Source organism: Bufo gargarizans, chromosome 3 (genome assembly GCF_014858855.1).
Source record: "Bufo gargarizans isolate SCDJY-AF-19 chromosome 3, ASM1485885v1, whole genome shotgun sequence".
Lineage (NCBI taxonomy): Eukaryota > Metazoa > Chordata > Amphibia > Anura > Bufonidae > Bufo > Bufo gargarizans.
Genome location: NC_058082.1, coordinates 372472726 through 372486179, shown reverse-complemented (window position 1 = coordinate 372486179; position 13454 = coordinate 372472726). Strand labels below are relative to the sequence as shown.

General features: G+C 40.2%; 1 protein-coding gene across 3 annotated transcripts in view; it reads left to right on the top strand.

Moving 5' to 3' along the window:
* The window catches only part of ACACA (acetyl-CoA carboxylase alpha), a 932629-nt gene that overhangs the window by 473116 nt on the left and 446059 nt on the right, over nucleotides 1-13454 (top strand). For all 3 annotated transcript variants that reach the window (XM_044288111.1, XM_044288112.1, XM_044288113.1), the window contains exons 33-36: nucleotides 676-732; nucleotides 3333-3377; nucleotides 10097-10138; nucleotides 10442-10657. In XM_044288111.1, coding sequence (XP_044144046.1) covers nucleotides 676-732; nucleotides 3333-3377; nucleotides 10097-10138; nucleotides 10442-10657 — 360 coding nt within the window. The remainder of the gene's footprint in view (nucleotides 1-675; nucleotides 733-3332; nucleotides 3378-10096; nucleotides 10139-10441; nucleotides 10658-13454) is intronic.

The following is a 13454-nucleotide window of genomic DNA, read 5'->3' as shown; positions in this document are numbered from 1 at the left end:
AGGAATATGGGACCCCATTCTTTAGATCAGTGGGGGTCCCATCCGTCACACCCCTTTCAATCAGATAGTTATCATCCTATGCTATGTACATGCGATAACTTTATAGTGGTTTACGAAGTGCCTTATACTGATGACTTATCGTCGTGATAACTCATCAGTTTACGGTCAGTGGTGGGATGACTCTGCCACCTTGCCAATCAGCCTCTACCTAAGCTAGTGACTTCACATTCATCAGTCAAATTGCATATCATGGGAAAGGGGATGAGCTGCTATGGCAAGAATAGTGACTATCCTATGGATGGTGCAGTGCTTGGTAAGTTGTGAGGAGGCCACTCTTCAAACAGCTGATCCTAAAGACAGGTCATCAGTATAAAACATTTGGAAAACCCCTTAAATACTTGGCCCAATCCCTAATAAAAAATGTAAATCAATTATAACAGCAGCAGTGATCGTTTTGAGTGGAATTTAGCGGATGTGATTATTTGTATTATTGGACTCTTGCTACTGGACCTGAGCGACAGGAAGCAGGTGAGTGACTTTTTTCTTTTTGAATTAGCACTCTATTGACCAAACTGAAAACTGACATAAAATCTGGAAGATTTTGTTTACACTGTGTGGTGGATTGTTCTTTAAAAATAATTTGAAAGATTTAACTCTGTCTTTTTGTTTGTATAGAAAGCTGTGCTGATGGATCATGGAATTCGTCGACTAACATTTTTAGTAGCACAAAAGGTAATATATTGTTTTGTTCTCAGTATTGTGAGATATGTGCCTTCTCAGTCTCCACACAAGTGCACATACACACGCATAAAGGCTTTTTAAAAAGTTAAATATTTGTCCTAAAATGTTGCAACTGTATTTCAGAAAAGACAGGATAGATGATACATGTATGGCTTTGTGGCCCCAGTACTAGATTCGCTACAACAAGGATTGCAAGTCAGCACATTCCTACTTATTGCATGACCTCAGCTGTGATTGACATTCTAGAGTATATGCAGTATTAATTAGTTCTATTAGCCAAATGGCACAATATTTTTGGTTTTCTGCCTTTTTGGGGAATAGGAATATGCATGTCTCTGAAATGTGTTGCCCTTACATAAGGCACCATATTTAAGTCACAGATCTGCTTTTAGTCCCACCCTACTTGGTGACACCGCTGATTTGAATGGCCTATCCTTAGTATAAGTCATCAATAGCAATGACAGAGGTCTGACACCCCTCCATCTATCAGCTGTTCAGAAGTAGCTCCGAACTCAGAACTATACAGCTTCATCCCCTGTGTATGGAGCTGGTTATTGATTTGCTGACCACATTCTCCTCAATTGGAGCAGCACGTCAGCTCAGGAGCTGGAGCTACTGCAGAAAAACTGATGGGACCCCTGCTGATCTCATACTGATTACCTATCCTGGGTCTTTAATTGTTAAAGGGAGTCTGTCGCCTCCATATGGCCATATACAGTGCTTACATGGCTTTGTAGCACACCTATACAGGATTGTAACGGTACCTTTGTTCTTTTCTTTAGACTTGCACCAGCAGGAAGAATGAAGTTTAATTCATATGCAAATGAGCACTCGCAAGTGCCCAGGGGCGGTGTTCAGTGTGTAGGAGCCCAGGCTGCTCTGCCTTCTTTTTACTTTACTCCTCCTCAGCCTCTTCCTTTGCCCGCCCTCAAGTCCAGACCTATCAATGAGGCAAGAGACTTGGAGGGCGGGCAAAGGCAGAGACTGGGGAGGAGTAAAGTGAAAAGAAGGCAGAGCAGCCTGGGCTCCTACACACTGAACACCGCCCCTGGGCACTTGCATATGAATTAAACTCAGTTTTTCCTGCTGGTGCAAGTCTGAAGACAAAGACAAAGGTACCATTACAATCCTGTAAAGGTGTGCTACAGAGCCATGTAAGCACTGTATATGGCCATATGGAGGTGACAGACTCCCTTTAAATGGTCTAGAACCCCTTTATGCATGACTAGATAGCTGTTGGTGAACAGTTTTATTATTTTTTGTTTGTTTTTTATTAGTAACGGTAATATGGAGAAATTAAATAGGTGGTGTCCTATGAATGCTATTAACCCCTTAGCTACCACCACTATGCCTTTTTACAGTGGTCATTTGAGGGGCCACTTTTTTACGGAGGCCCAGTCTAAGCTCTGCATGTGTCTCCTGTGCAGTGGAGAGTGGTGGCTTGGCTCTCCCATGAGAGCTGTGATTAAGCTGTAGTGGTCTGGATTGGCAGAAACGCAGATCTGGGCCTTTAACCCCTTTGATGCTGCAGGCAATAGCGCCCACGAAATGTAAGGGTGCGGACTCCCTCTGTCTCCCATCAGCACAACATGAATTAGATTGTGGGGTGCCAGTGTCGGTGCACGCAGGCCAGGGCCTAGAGAAGCATGTCCCAGGCTCTCTGGTGCAGCCTGCTGGTGGATGTCAGTATAGCACTTACAGTAAAATAAATACATTGGACTGCATTAATAATGACCCATGCCAGATTCTCCTTATCCGTCAAGAAAATGGAATAAAAAATATATACGTCTTAGAAGGCGAAGATGTAAAAAATGTATAAAATCCCTTGGTCTTTAAAGGGCATCTGTCAACATATTTTACCTATGAAACTGGCTGAGCTATTGCGTGAGTGCTTGGCAGTTGAAGATATCTGTGTTGGTCCCATGTTCATATGCATTGCTGAGAAAAATGAAGTTTTAATATATGCATATATCTACATCTGATGCTCCCTCTCCACTTGCATTTGACTATATATCAATCTACTCGGCTCGTCCTGCTTCAGTTCAGACACTATGTTCAACATGACAGGTTCCCTTTAATGAAAAACTGACCTGCTGTATTTTTTATTGCATCTTGCATAGAGGAACAGTAACAAATTTAGAATTATTTAATATTATTATTTCTAAATTAGCATAACCCATTTATTTTTAAAAGAGCAACAAAGTTTGGAGATACAAGATTGTACAACATCTGTTTTGTTTTCCTGAAATGGTTTTGAAACTTACTTTATCATAATTTTGGTTAAAATATTGAGTAATTTTAGGGTCCGCAAAATGGTTCCGCATCCGTTCTGCAATTTTGTGGAACAGCTGCGGACCCATTCATTTTTAATGGGGCCGGAATGTGCTATCCGCATTTGCGGATCCACACTTCCGTTCCGCAAAAAAATAGAACAGGTCCTATTCTTGTCCGCAATTGGACAAGAAAAGGCATTTTCTATGAGAGTGCTGGCGATGTGCGTTCCGCAAAACACATACGGACGTGTGAATGGACCCTTACTTGTAATTGCTGCACTGATCTGCTTTTCCTTTCTACCATTTTTTTCCCCTCAGGATTTCAGAAAGCAGATAAACTGTGAGGTAGACCAAAGGTTTCATGTGAGTATGCATAAGTAGCGGAAATGAAAGGGAATGCGTCATGAGAAAATGACCTATTGTTTAAATCGTGTTATGTTAATCATATTTTAATGCATACTTATCCATGTCACTATCTGTATTGTAAAAGAATTCTACCATTCTACAGTTTTCTACTTAATTTATAAGTAGCAATTATAAAGGAATGCCACAACATATAGTCCTAAGAATAGATGCTCCAGAATTGTTATTACATAAGGGATGCATGAAGCTATTAACTTGTAGAGGACCTGCGCCGTACATGTATGGCGGTGGTCGAAGTGACTTAAGGACCAGCGGCACAGATATGCCAACGTATTAACCCCTTGTATGCCTCGGTCAATGCTGACCGTGGCATAGAGAGGGTTTGTGGAGGGTACGCATTCCCTCCGCATCTCTATCGGGCCTTGCCCTCTACGTAAGCCTGTGAGATCCAGCCCCTTAGACTGTGTCTCACAGGCAGGCTTTCAGCATACAAGCTGACAGTCAATGCATTACAATACAGGATGTATTGTAATGTATTGTAGAGGGGATCAGACCCCAGAAGTTAAAGTCCCAGAGTAGGACAAAAAAAAACAAAAAACTGTTTTTCATATTAAAAAAATAAAGTTTCAAGTAAAAAACAAAACAAAATAAAAATTTTAAAAAAAGAAAACCAGACATATTGGGTTTTTCCGTGTCCGTAACGACTGGCTGTATAAAAATATCACACGATCCCCCCGAACGCTGTAGAAAAAATTAAATAAAAACTGTTCTAAAACAACCATTTTTTGTCACCTTGCATAACTAAAAGTGCAACACCTAGTGATCAAAAAGGTGTATGCCCCCAAAATAGTACCAATCACACAGTCACCTGATCAAAATGAGCCCCTACATAAAACAATAGGGCAAAAAACTTGAGCCAACTTCAAGTTTTGAAGTTCGGGTATATGCTGAATTGCGTTATGGATTTGTTTACCACGTAACATAACGCAATTCCATGATGAAGAGGACCTTTCACCTCTCATGACATGCCTATTTTAATAGCTACATGAATTCCCCATGTAATAACCGTTCTGTAGCATCTATTCTTATGTCTGTATGTTGTGCCATTCCTTTATTATTTGCACTAGAAGTTATGAATGAATTGCTGTTATTCTGCAGTAAGGGTACAGAGGGGTGGTAACCAGTTGGGGGAATAGATACTCCAGAATTGTTGTTACATGGGAATTGCATGAAGGTATTAAAACAGGCATATCAGGAGTGGTGAAAGGTCCTCTTTAAGTCCAAGACTAAAGCATACTGTGTCTTGGAAAAAGTATTCTTACTCCTTGAACTTTTCCCACAAACTTGAATGTATTTTATTGAGATTTTATTTGCTAGACCAACACAAAGTAGCAAGTGTGTGAAAAGTGAAAAGAAAATTACACCTAGTTTTCAAAATTTTACATACCTAAAAATCTAAAAAATGTGGTGTGCATTTGTATTCGGTCCCCTGTATTCTGATGCCCCTAAATAAAATCCAGTGTGAGCAACTGCCTTCAGAAGTCACATAATTAGTAACGATTTCACTTGTGTGCAATTTATTCTGAATGTAACTACATCTCTTCTGTGAAGGCATCCGAAGTTCTTTAAGAACATTAGTAATCAAACTGCATCATGCCAGACAGGTCAGGGATAAAGTTGTGGAGAAGTGTAAAGTGGAGTAAGATCATAAAAATATTCCCAGTTCAGAACATCTCACTGAGCACTGTTCAGCCATTCATCTGAAAATGGAAGGAGTTTGGGACAACTGCAAACCTACCAAGACATGGCTGTCCACCTAAACTGACAGTCCAGGCAAGGAGAGCACTAAGTAGCCAAGAGGTCCATGGTCACTCTGGAGTAGCTGTAGAGATCCACAGCCCAGGCGGGAGAATATGTCCACAGTACAGTCATGTACTCTACAAATCTGGCTTTTATGGAAGAGTGACAAGAAGAAAGACACTTTTGAAAGCAAACCATAAGAAGTGCCATTTTCCACAAGCCATGTAGGGGACACAGCAAATGTGGAAAAAGGTGCTGTGGTCAGACAAAACCAAAGTTGAAATTTTAATGCACTGTGTGGTGGAAAACTAACACTGCACATTACCCTAAACACACCATCCCCACCGTGAAATATGGTGGTGGCAGCATCATGCTGTGGGGATGCTTTACTTCAGCAAGGACAGGGAAGCTGGTGACAGTTGATGGGAAGAGGAGTTGAGTTAAATACAGAGCAGTCCTGGAGGAAAACTTGTAGGAGGCTCCAAAAGACTTGAGACTGGGGCTGAGGTTCACCTTCCAGAAGGGCAATGACTCTAAACATATATAGGCAGAGCTACAATGCCCAGGCAACACTTTTAAGCTCTAGATGTGCAAAGACATACCCAAAAAGTATTGCAGCTGTAATTGCAGCGAAAGATGGTCCTACAAGGGGAGCTCAATACAAATGAATGCTACACTTTCCATATTTTTATTTGTTACAAATGTTGAAAACCATGTATCATTTTCTTTACACTTCACAATTACTTGCTACTTTGTGTTGGTCTATCATATAAAATCAAAATAAAATACTGTGGCAGTGGAGCTGCCAGAGGGCCATATGAGGGCCATTAAATGGTGTATCTCACCCAGAGGAAGCTGGGTGAGAACAAGAAAGGCTGGGAAAATAGGTTTTCCCCACTGTCTGCAGCAGCTAGGCTTGTAATGAGCAGCCAGCTGAGGAGCTCAGATAAATGTGGGCTGAGCTCCTCAAACAGGGCTCCCTGTCTGGGGGAGGAACAGGCTGCATCAAGGCCTGTGGGAGCTGGGACCCTCTAAGGCCTCTTTCACACTAGCGTTGTCTGGATCCGGCGTGTACTCCACTTGCCGGAATTACACGCCGGAACCGGAAAAACGCAAGTGTGCTGAAAGCATTTGAAGACGCATCCGTCTTCAAAATGCTTTCAGTGTTACTATGGCACCCAGGACGCTATTAAAGTCCTGGTTGCCATAGTAGGAGCGGGGAGCGGGGGAGCGGTATACTTACAGTCCGCCCGGCTCCCGGGGCGCTCCAGAGTGACGTCAGAGCGCCCCATGCGCATGGATGACGTGCCATGCGATCACGTGATCCATGCGCTTGGGGCGCCCTGCCATCACTCTGGAGCGCCCCGGGAGCCGCACGGACAGTAAGTATGCTGCTCCCCCGCTCCCCGCTACACTTTACCATGGCTGCCAGGACTTTAGCGTCCCGGCAGCCATGGTAACCACTCTAAAAAAGCTAAACGCTGATCCGGCAATGCGCCAAAATGACATTTAGCTTAAGGCCGGATTCGGATCAATACCTTTCAATGGGCATTAATTCCGGATCCGGCCTTGCGGCAAGTCTTCAGGATTTTTGGCCGGAGCAAAACTGAAGATATCCTGATGCATCCTGAACGGATTTCACTCCATTCAGAATGCATTAGGATAATCCTGATCAGGATTCTTCCGGCATAGAGCCCTGACGACGGAACTCTATGCCGGAAGACAATAACGCAGGTGTGAAAGAGCCCTAACCCTGTGTAGGGTAAGCACCATGTTGTCTTTTGGGGAGCTGGGTGGTAGACCCAGATCCCAATAGAGAGGGAGAAATACTGTGTAGTCAGTGGCCAGACGACCTAGGATTTATGTTTATGATTGTTTAGACTGCTGTAAAAGTGACAATAAATCTGGTTGTGGTTAGTTTGCACCAAAACCTGCAGTGTTGGAGGTGTGCCAACCGTTTAAACGGAGAAGACTGCGATCGTGGAGAGCTAAGTGACCCAGAGTTTTCACAATACATTTAAGTTTGTGGATGTACCATGAAAAAATGTGGAAACGTTCAAGGGGTGTGAATACTTATTCAAAGCACTGTCTGTATGGAATATTTTTCTCATGTTAAAATTATAATAAGTACAATAAGTTGATAAAACAAATATGACTAGATACTGTATGACCTTAATGATTAAAAACTGATAAGAAAAGCTTTTCAGTATACTGGATGGATATCCTTCTCCTTGAGGCTACAATGTGTCATTACCACAGCATCACATGTTATCACATTAATGAAGTTATTTTCTAGAAATTGCTCTGTTAGTATGGGCAGATAACACAATCAAAAACATCTCATTGCGTTTGTACATGAAAAAAACAACAATTTTGCTTCCCATGAATGCAAATTATGCCCCTGCTGCGATCAAATAACCCAGCCATCATCAGGACTATCAAAATAATTTGCCTAAATTAGCCAATCAAGACATCCTGCATATTAGAGAATGTGAAAACATGCAACACAAATCATCATAGCTGATTATTATACTAATAATCATGTTAAAAACCTAATGAGATGAGAAAATGGAAGTTAGCTGGAGCAAAGCTTTTCCATCTAAACATGCTGGGAAATAATTGTTTTGACTGTAATTAACACACAACAAAAAATATATAAATCCTATGAAAAGTGAAAGAATCTCTTAAAGTAATGGAGTTTACCATATTGGATTGTCATGTTATGGGCAGTAATGTTTAGATAAGATGCTTATGTAAAGTCTTCATGTGATAGCCATGTGTAGCCATACTATTTAAAATACCACATAGTATAACATTTTAACATAAAACATTTCAGGCGTAAGTTGACTTGTTCTAACACCTTGTTTTAATGCTGTACGGAGACCTGTCTCCGTACAGCATTAAAATGCATTAAAATGTATTGCCTCCGTGGAGGCAAAATTCGTTTCACCCGAAGTCACGCAAGACTTTGTTAAATGAATTTGGTATTTATTTCTGCAAATTCTACAACTTTTAGAATTAGAAATTTGATATTCGGGTTTGTTACCAGCTGGTACCTCCAGTACCAAACCAGATTTCAGATTGCTAACTTGAATTTTTTTTAAAGATGATAAAGATGTAGTAATGAATTCCGAATTCATTTTGATGCTGTATGGAGACATGTCTCTGGGCAGCATTAAAACAAAGTGTAAGAACAAATCGACTTAATATCTATGATCTGAAGCCCGGATCCTTGCCCACGTGCACCTACATTACTTTGGACCTTTTTTAGCTGTCCAGTTAAATTCACCCGAAAAGTGTGTTTGGAGTGCTGATTATCTTTTCTTTTTTGTGGAATTACAAATACTCGCTCCAAAAAACAAACAAGTCAACACATGCCAATGTGCAGGTACACGTTGTCGTGGCTGAAAATACAGAACCAAACACAATGCAACAGAGCTCTGCAAATACAAAATATATGCACTAATGCCATACTTACTATAAAAAAAACATACTTGTAATAATGCAATGCTCATTATATAAATTCTTTGCACGTATAGTTTGATCAAAATAATTTGTGCCTATCCATCATGGCTAGGTTATCTCATTCAGACAAATGCTAAATACTACCTCTTTTGGTGCAAACCAGCCTCCAATAAATTTAGGGAAGGCAGGTTGCACATATATGCTGAGCCCACTATTCTGTTTGCCAAATGGTTTCCAATGAATACAGGGACAGCAGGCTTCAGCTTTATACCATATTAATTAAATCCAGCCTGTGGAAAACAGGTATTTGGCAAGTGTCTCACATTTATATAGTTAGAATAGCATTAATACTACTATATTTTTATAGTGAGTATGGCATTAGTTCATATATTTTGTTTTTGCAGTGTGGTGTTGCATTGTTTGGTTTATTATCCTATTCATATGCCACAAATGTTAGTAACATAGTTTATAAGGCTTAAAAAAAAGACATTTGTCCATCCAGTTCAGCCTGTTATCCTGCAAGTTGATCCAGAGGAAGGCAAAAAAAAAAAAACTATGAGGTAGAAGCCATTTTTTCTCACTTTAGGGGATCAGGCAATCATAATAACTTCAACGACCCTACTCCAGAAATCTAGTAACTATAACCTGTAATATTATTACGCTCCAGCTATACATCCAGGCCGCTCTTGAATTCCTTTATTGTACTCACCACCGCCTCCGGCAGAGAGTTCCATAGTCTCACTGCTCTTACCGTAAAGAATCCTCTTCTATGTTTGTGTACAAACCTTCTTTTCTCCAGACAGAGAGGGTGTTCCCTCGTCACAGTCCTGTGGATAAATAGATATGGGAAAACCCCTTTATGCGTGCTATTGTATCTTGATTTGATTCCTTTGAAATTGTTTCTATTATTGTTAGTAGCTTTTCTGCAGTGTTGTATGCTACAGTGATATGCCACCTCCACACTTTTCCAGGTTTTGACCCACTTACAAGTGTTGGCACCCTTTATACATGAGTGTTTATCTGTGTCTTCATAGTTTTCTATGTTTATCTGTTTTTAATTAATATGTATTTTTGATTTTTAAATATGTGCTTGTATTTTGATATTATATGGCATTGTACTGTGTTTTGCTATTGATGGTTATGGAAGAATACGGTATTAGGTGGCCAACAGATGCAATTGTTTTTTGTTTTTTTTAATCTCACGCCACACATCTTGGAATATGTTGGAACATGCCTGCCACTGTTTAATGCTGTCCTCAGTCAGGGCAGCAAAAATTAACTGCTTCCCTTAAAGGAAAAGTTAAGGGAAAGACATCTGTTTTAGCCTGATTTTGTTTTATTTTATACATTGATACATTCCCATTGTTTACTTGTATTCTTGTAATAGTCTTACATTAAACCTGTGTACAATAAACTTTAACCTAAATCTGTGTTATTGTTTTTTAACCTTTTAGAGGGAGTTTCCCAAATTCTTTACTTTCCGGGCAAGAAACAAGGTATGTCTTCAACAATTATAGAATCTTAGGAGGAATAGAAGATGTAAGAGCATAGTTATGTAGAAAGATGGAAACCATCCCAACATACACCATGCTGGAACATTGAACAAAATAATAAATATTATAAATATGTAAGCAATTTATAACATTGCTTTTGAGACAAAGGTAGCGTTGGTTAACTACTTGCGGATGATCGCTAAATTTGCCTTTTCAAAGTAGAAAATAAGTTCAGAAGTCCTCCATTAGTTATGATCATTTTTAAATGTATTTGCAATAATTCTGCTACAATTTGTGTTTTTGAAGTTTGAGGAAGACCGAATCTATAGACATTTGGAACCTGCCCTTGCCTTCCAGTTAGAGTTGAACCGTATGAGAAACTTTGACTTAACAGCAATTCCATGTGCCAACCATAAAATGCATCTGTACTTGGGGGCTGCCAAAGTAGAAGAAGGAACTGAAGTGACAGATTATAGATTCTTTGTCCGTGCTATCATCAGACACTCTGATCTAGTTACTAAGGTGAGTATGATTCTGTTTTTAATAATTACATTTTATTTATATTCATAGCTATAAAGGACAGGAAGTCATGGACTGAAGATTTTCTGTCAGTAGCGGTACTTTTAGGGTTGTCATGGAAAATCTGTAAAATCCTGGTAGATCGAACTATTAGTGTGACTGGTAGCTGGAGGCCTCTGATTCTGTGCCAAATCCTAGAGCTAGTTTTCCTGTGTACCTCCTGTGTAACTTACTGTGATTGCGTTTGTATTCAAGGCTCTATAATGTGTGACTTACTGTTGACCATGTTGGTGATCTGGCTTGTTTTTGGGTTATCCCTATGGCTGCTGTTTATCTACTTTCCTGGTAATCGACTCTGACTTGTCTGCATTACCCAAGGGGTAAATCCATTCATCATATCGGTTTCTCCTGGTTTTTGATCCTACTTGCTTACTCCTCTTTGTACCTGCCTGGTAATACTGATACTAGTATGCCCATACCAGTATTCTGTTATCAGCTTCACAGATGTCACATGGGTCTCAGACAGCCAAGTTCATCCTGCCTTGTAATGGGTTCTGGTGAATGCCTAGGGGGCAACCTTGGCTTCATACTTCCTGGAGTGGTTTTGGAGGACTTTTAGAAGTTTTCACTGGTTGTGATCCGGATGGTAACTGTAGTACTCACCACCATTTTCTTTAGTTAAAGTAACATAATATTTTGTTCCCCAAACTTAGAAATACATTCAAATTTCTTGCTTACTGTTACCAGTATAAAGTCTTACAGGTTGATGGATATGTGATAGTTATGGAAATAAACTTGAAGGGAATGTGTCATCAGAAAATTACCTATTGTTTGTCATGTTTTTATGTTAAATATTATTTATAGAATTTTTCGTGATGTTTATATAATTTCCCATGCCCATATCTATATTAAAAATTATAAAATCCTGCTGTTCTCACACTGTCCACTAAGCCTAATAATTGGTGCCACTTATGTCTTGCGTTTTTAGCATTACAAGCATTACAGGCAGGGTTAGAATAACAGCACCTTTCTCTCTAGAGGTCAGGTCTAGAAGTCATTGAGGTACCCTCCTGTGCGTTGTTTCTAATGCCCAAGGTGGCTGCTGTAAAGCATATCTCTAAATGCTTGTTAGTAGCTCATTAGGACAGCCCCCATAATCATGTTCAGAAAACATAACATACTTTTGCACAATGAAACCCTCTTAAAAAAAAAAAAAAATATATATATATATATATATATATATATTTATTTATTTATTTTTTCATTGCACATTCCAAGACCAATAACTTTATTTTTCTTTCTATAGTTGTTTTGTGAGGGCTTGATTTTTGTGGGATGACTTTCATGTTTTTTTTATTCCATTCTTTTCTGATAAGGAGAAATCTGTCATAGGTCGATATGGATGTGTAATATGGGATAATATATATATATATATATATATATATATATATATATAATAAAGAATGACACCGCAGCACATCCGTTTGGTGAAAAAAAGTGGGACCCTTTATTCACTTATGCGACGTTTTGGTCCGCTTACTGGGACCATTTTCAAGCAATACAACATTGTGAAGACTGTGGATATTTATGCAGTCATGATTGATTATCATGCATAAGTGACAATTATTAAAACATTCAAAAAACAAAGTATATAATACATATCATCAAAGAAAAAATGTGACCAGCCCGGAGGATGACCAAAAGTGAAACCGTAATCGGTATATACAAAACCTCCAGGTATACATATTCATTGTTATTACAATAAAAGTACAGAAGTGACAATAAACAGTGAATCATTATCACCTGTAAGTGTAAAAGATTAACAGGACCGGGCGTGGAATCAGGCGTGCTCAATAATGGGAGGATACACTGTAGCGAGTTGCACCGCATGGATCCGGCGTCCCGGAACTGCAGCTGCGCATGTCCGTGACGTCACTGTGGATGATTCACGTGATCACTCAGCGAAACGTCACATGATAAGCAACATAACACTTTACTGTCATGAAATTGAGTATGCATACAGGCGTCCTAACAGAAAATTCTGAAAATCATAAGGTAATTCGAGGATAAGACACCCAGGGTATGTGGTCTTAACTGGACAGTAGGGATGAGCGAACTCGAACTGTATAGTTCGGGTTCGTACCGAATTTTGGGGTGTCCGTGACACGGACCCGAACCCGGACATTTTCGTAAAAGTTCGGGTTCGGTGTTCGTCGCTTTCTTGGCGCTTTTGTGACGCTTTCTTGGCGCTTTTTGAAAGGCTGCAAAGCAGCCAATCAACAAGCGTCATACTACTTGCCCCAAGAGGCCGTCACAGCCATGCCTACTATTGGCATGGCTGTGATTGGCCAGAGCACCATGTGACCCAGCCTCTATTTAAGCTGGAGTCACATAGCGCCGCCCGTCACTCTGCTCTGATTAGCGTAGGGAGAGGTTGCGGCTGCGACAGTAGGGCGAGATTAGGCAGATTAACTCCTCTAAAGGACTTGATTAATCGATCGATCTGCAGCTGTGCATCATTGAGCTGCTGAAATTCAATTGCTCACTGTTTTTAGGCTGCCCAGACCGTTTGTCAGTCACTTTTTTCTGGGGTGATCGGCGGCGCTGCGACCAAGTGCATCCAAGCTGCGACCAAGTGCATTTAACCCTCAATGGTGTGGTTGTTTTTTGGCTAAAGCCTACATCAGGGTGAAGCTGTCACACCAAGTGCATTTAACCAGCAATAGTCTGTTTATTTTTTGGCCATATACTACATCAGGGGCAAGCTGCGCCTGTCACCAAGTGCATTTAACCCTCAATG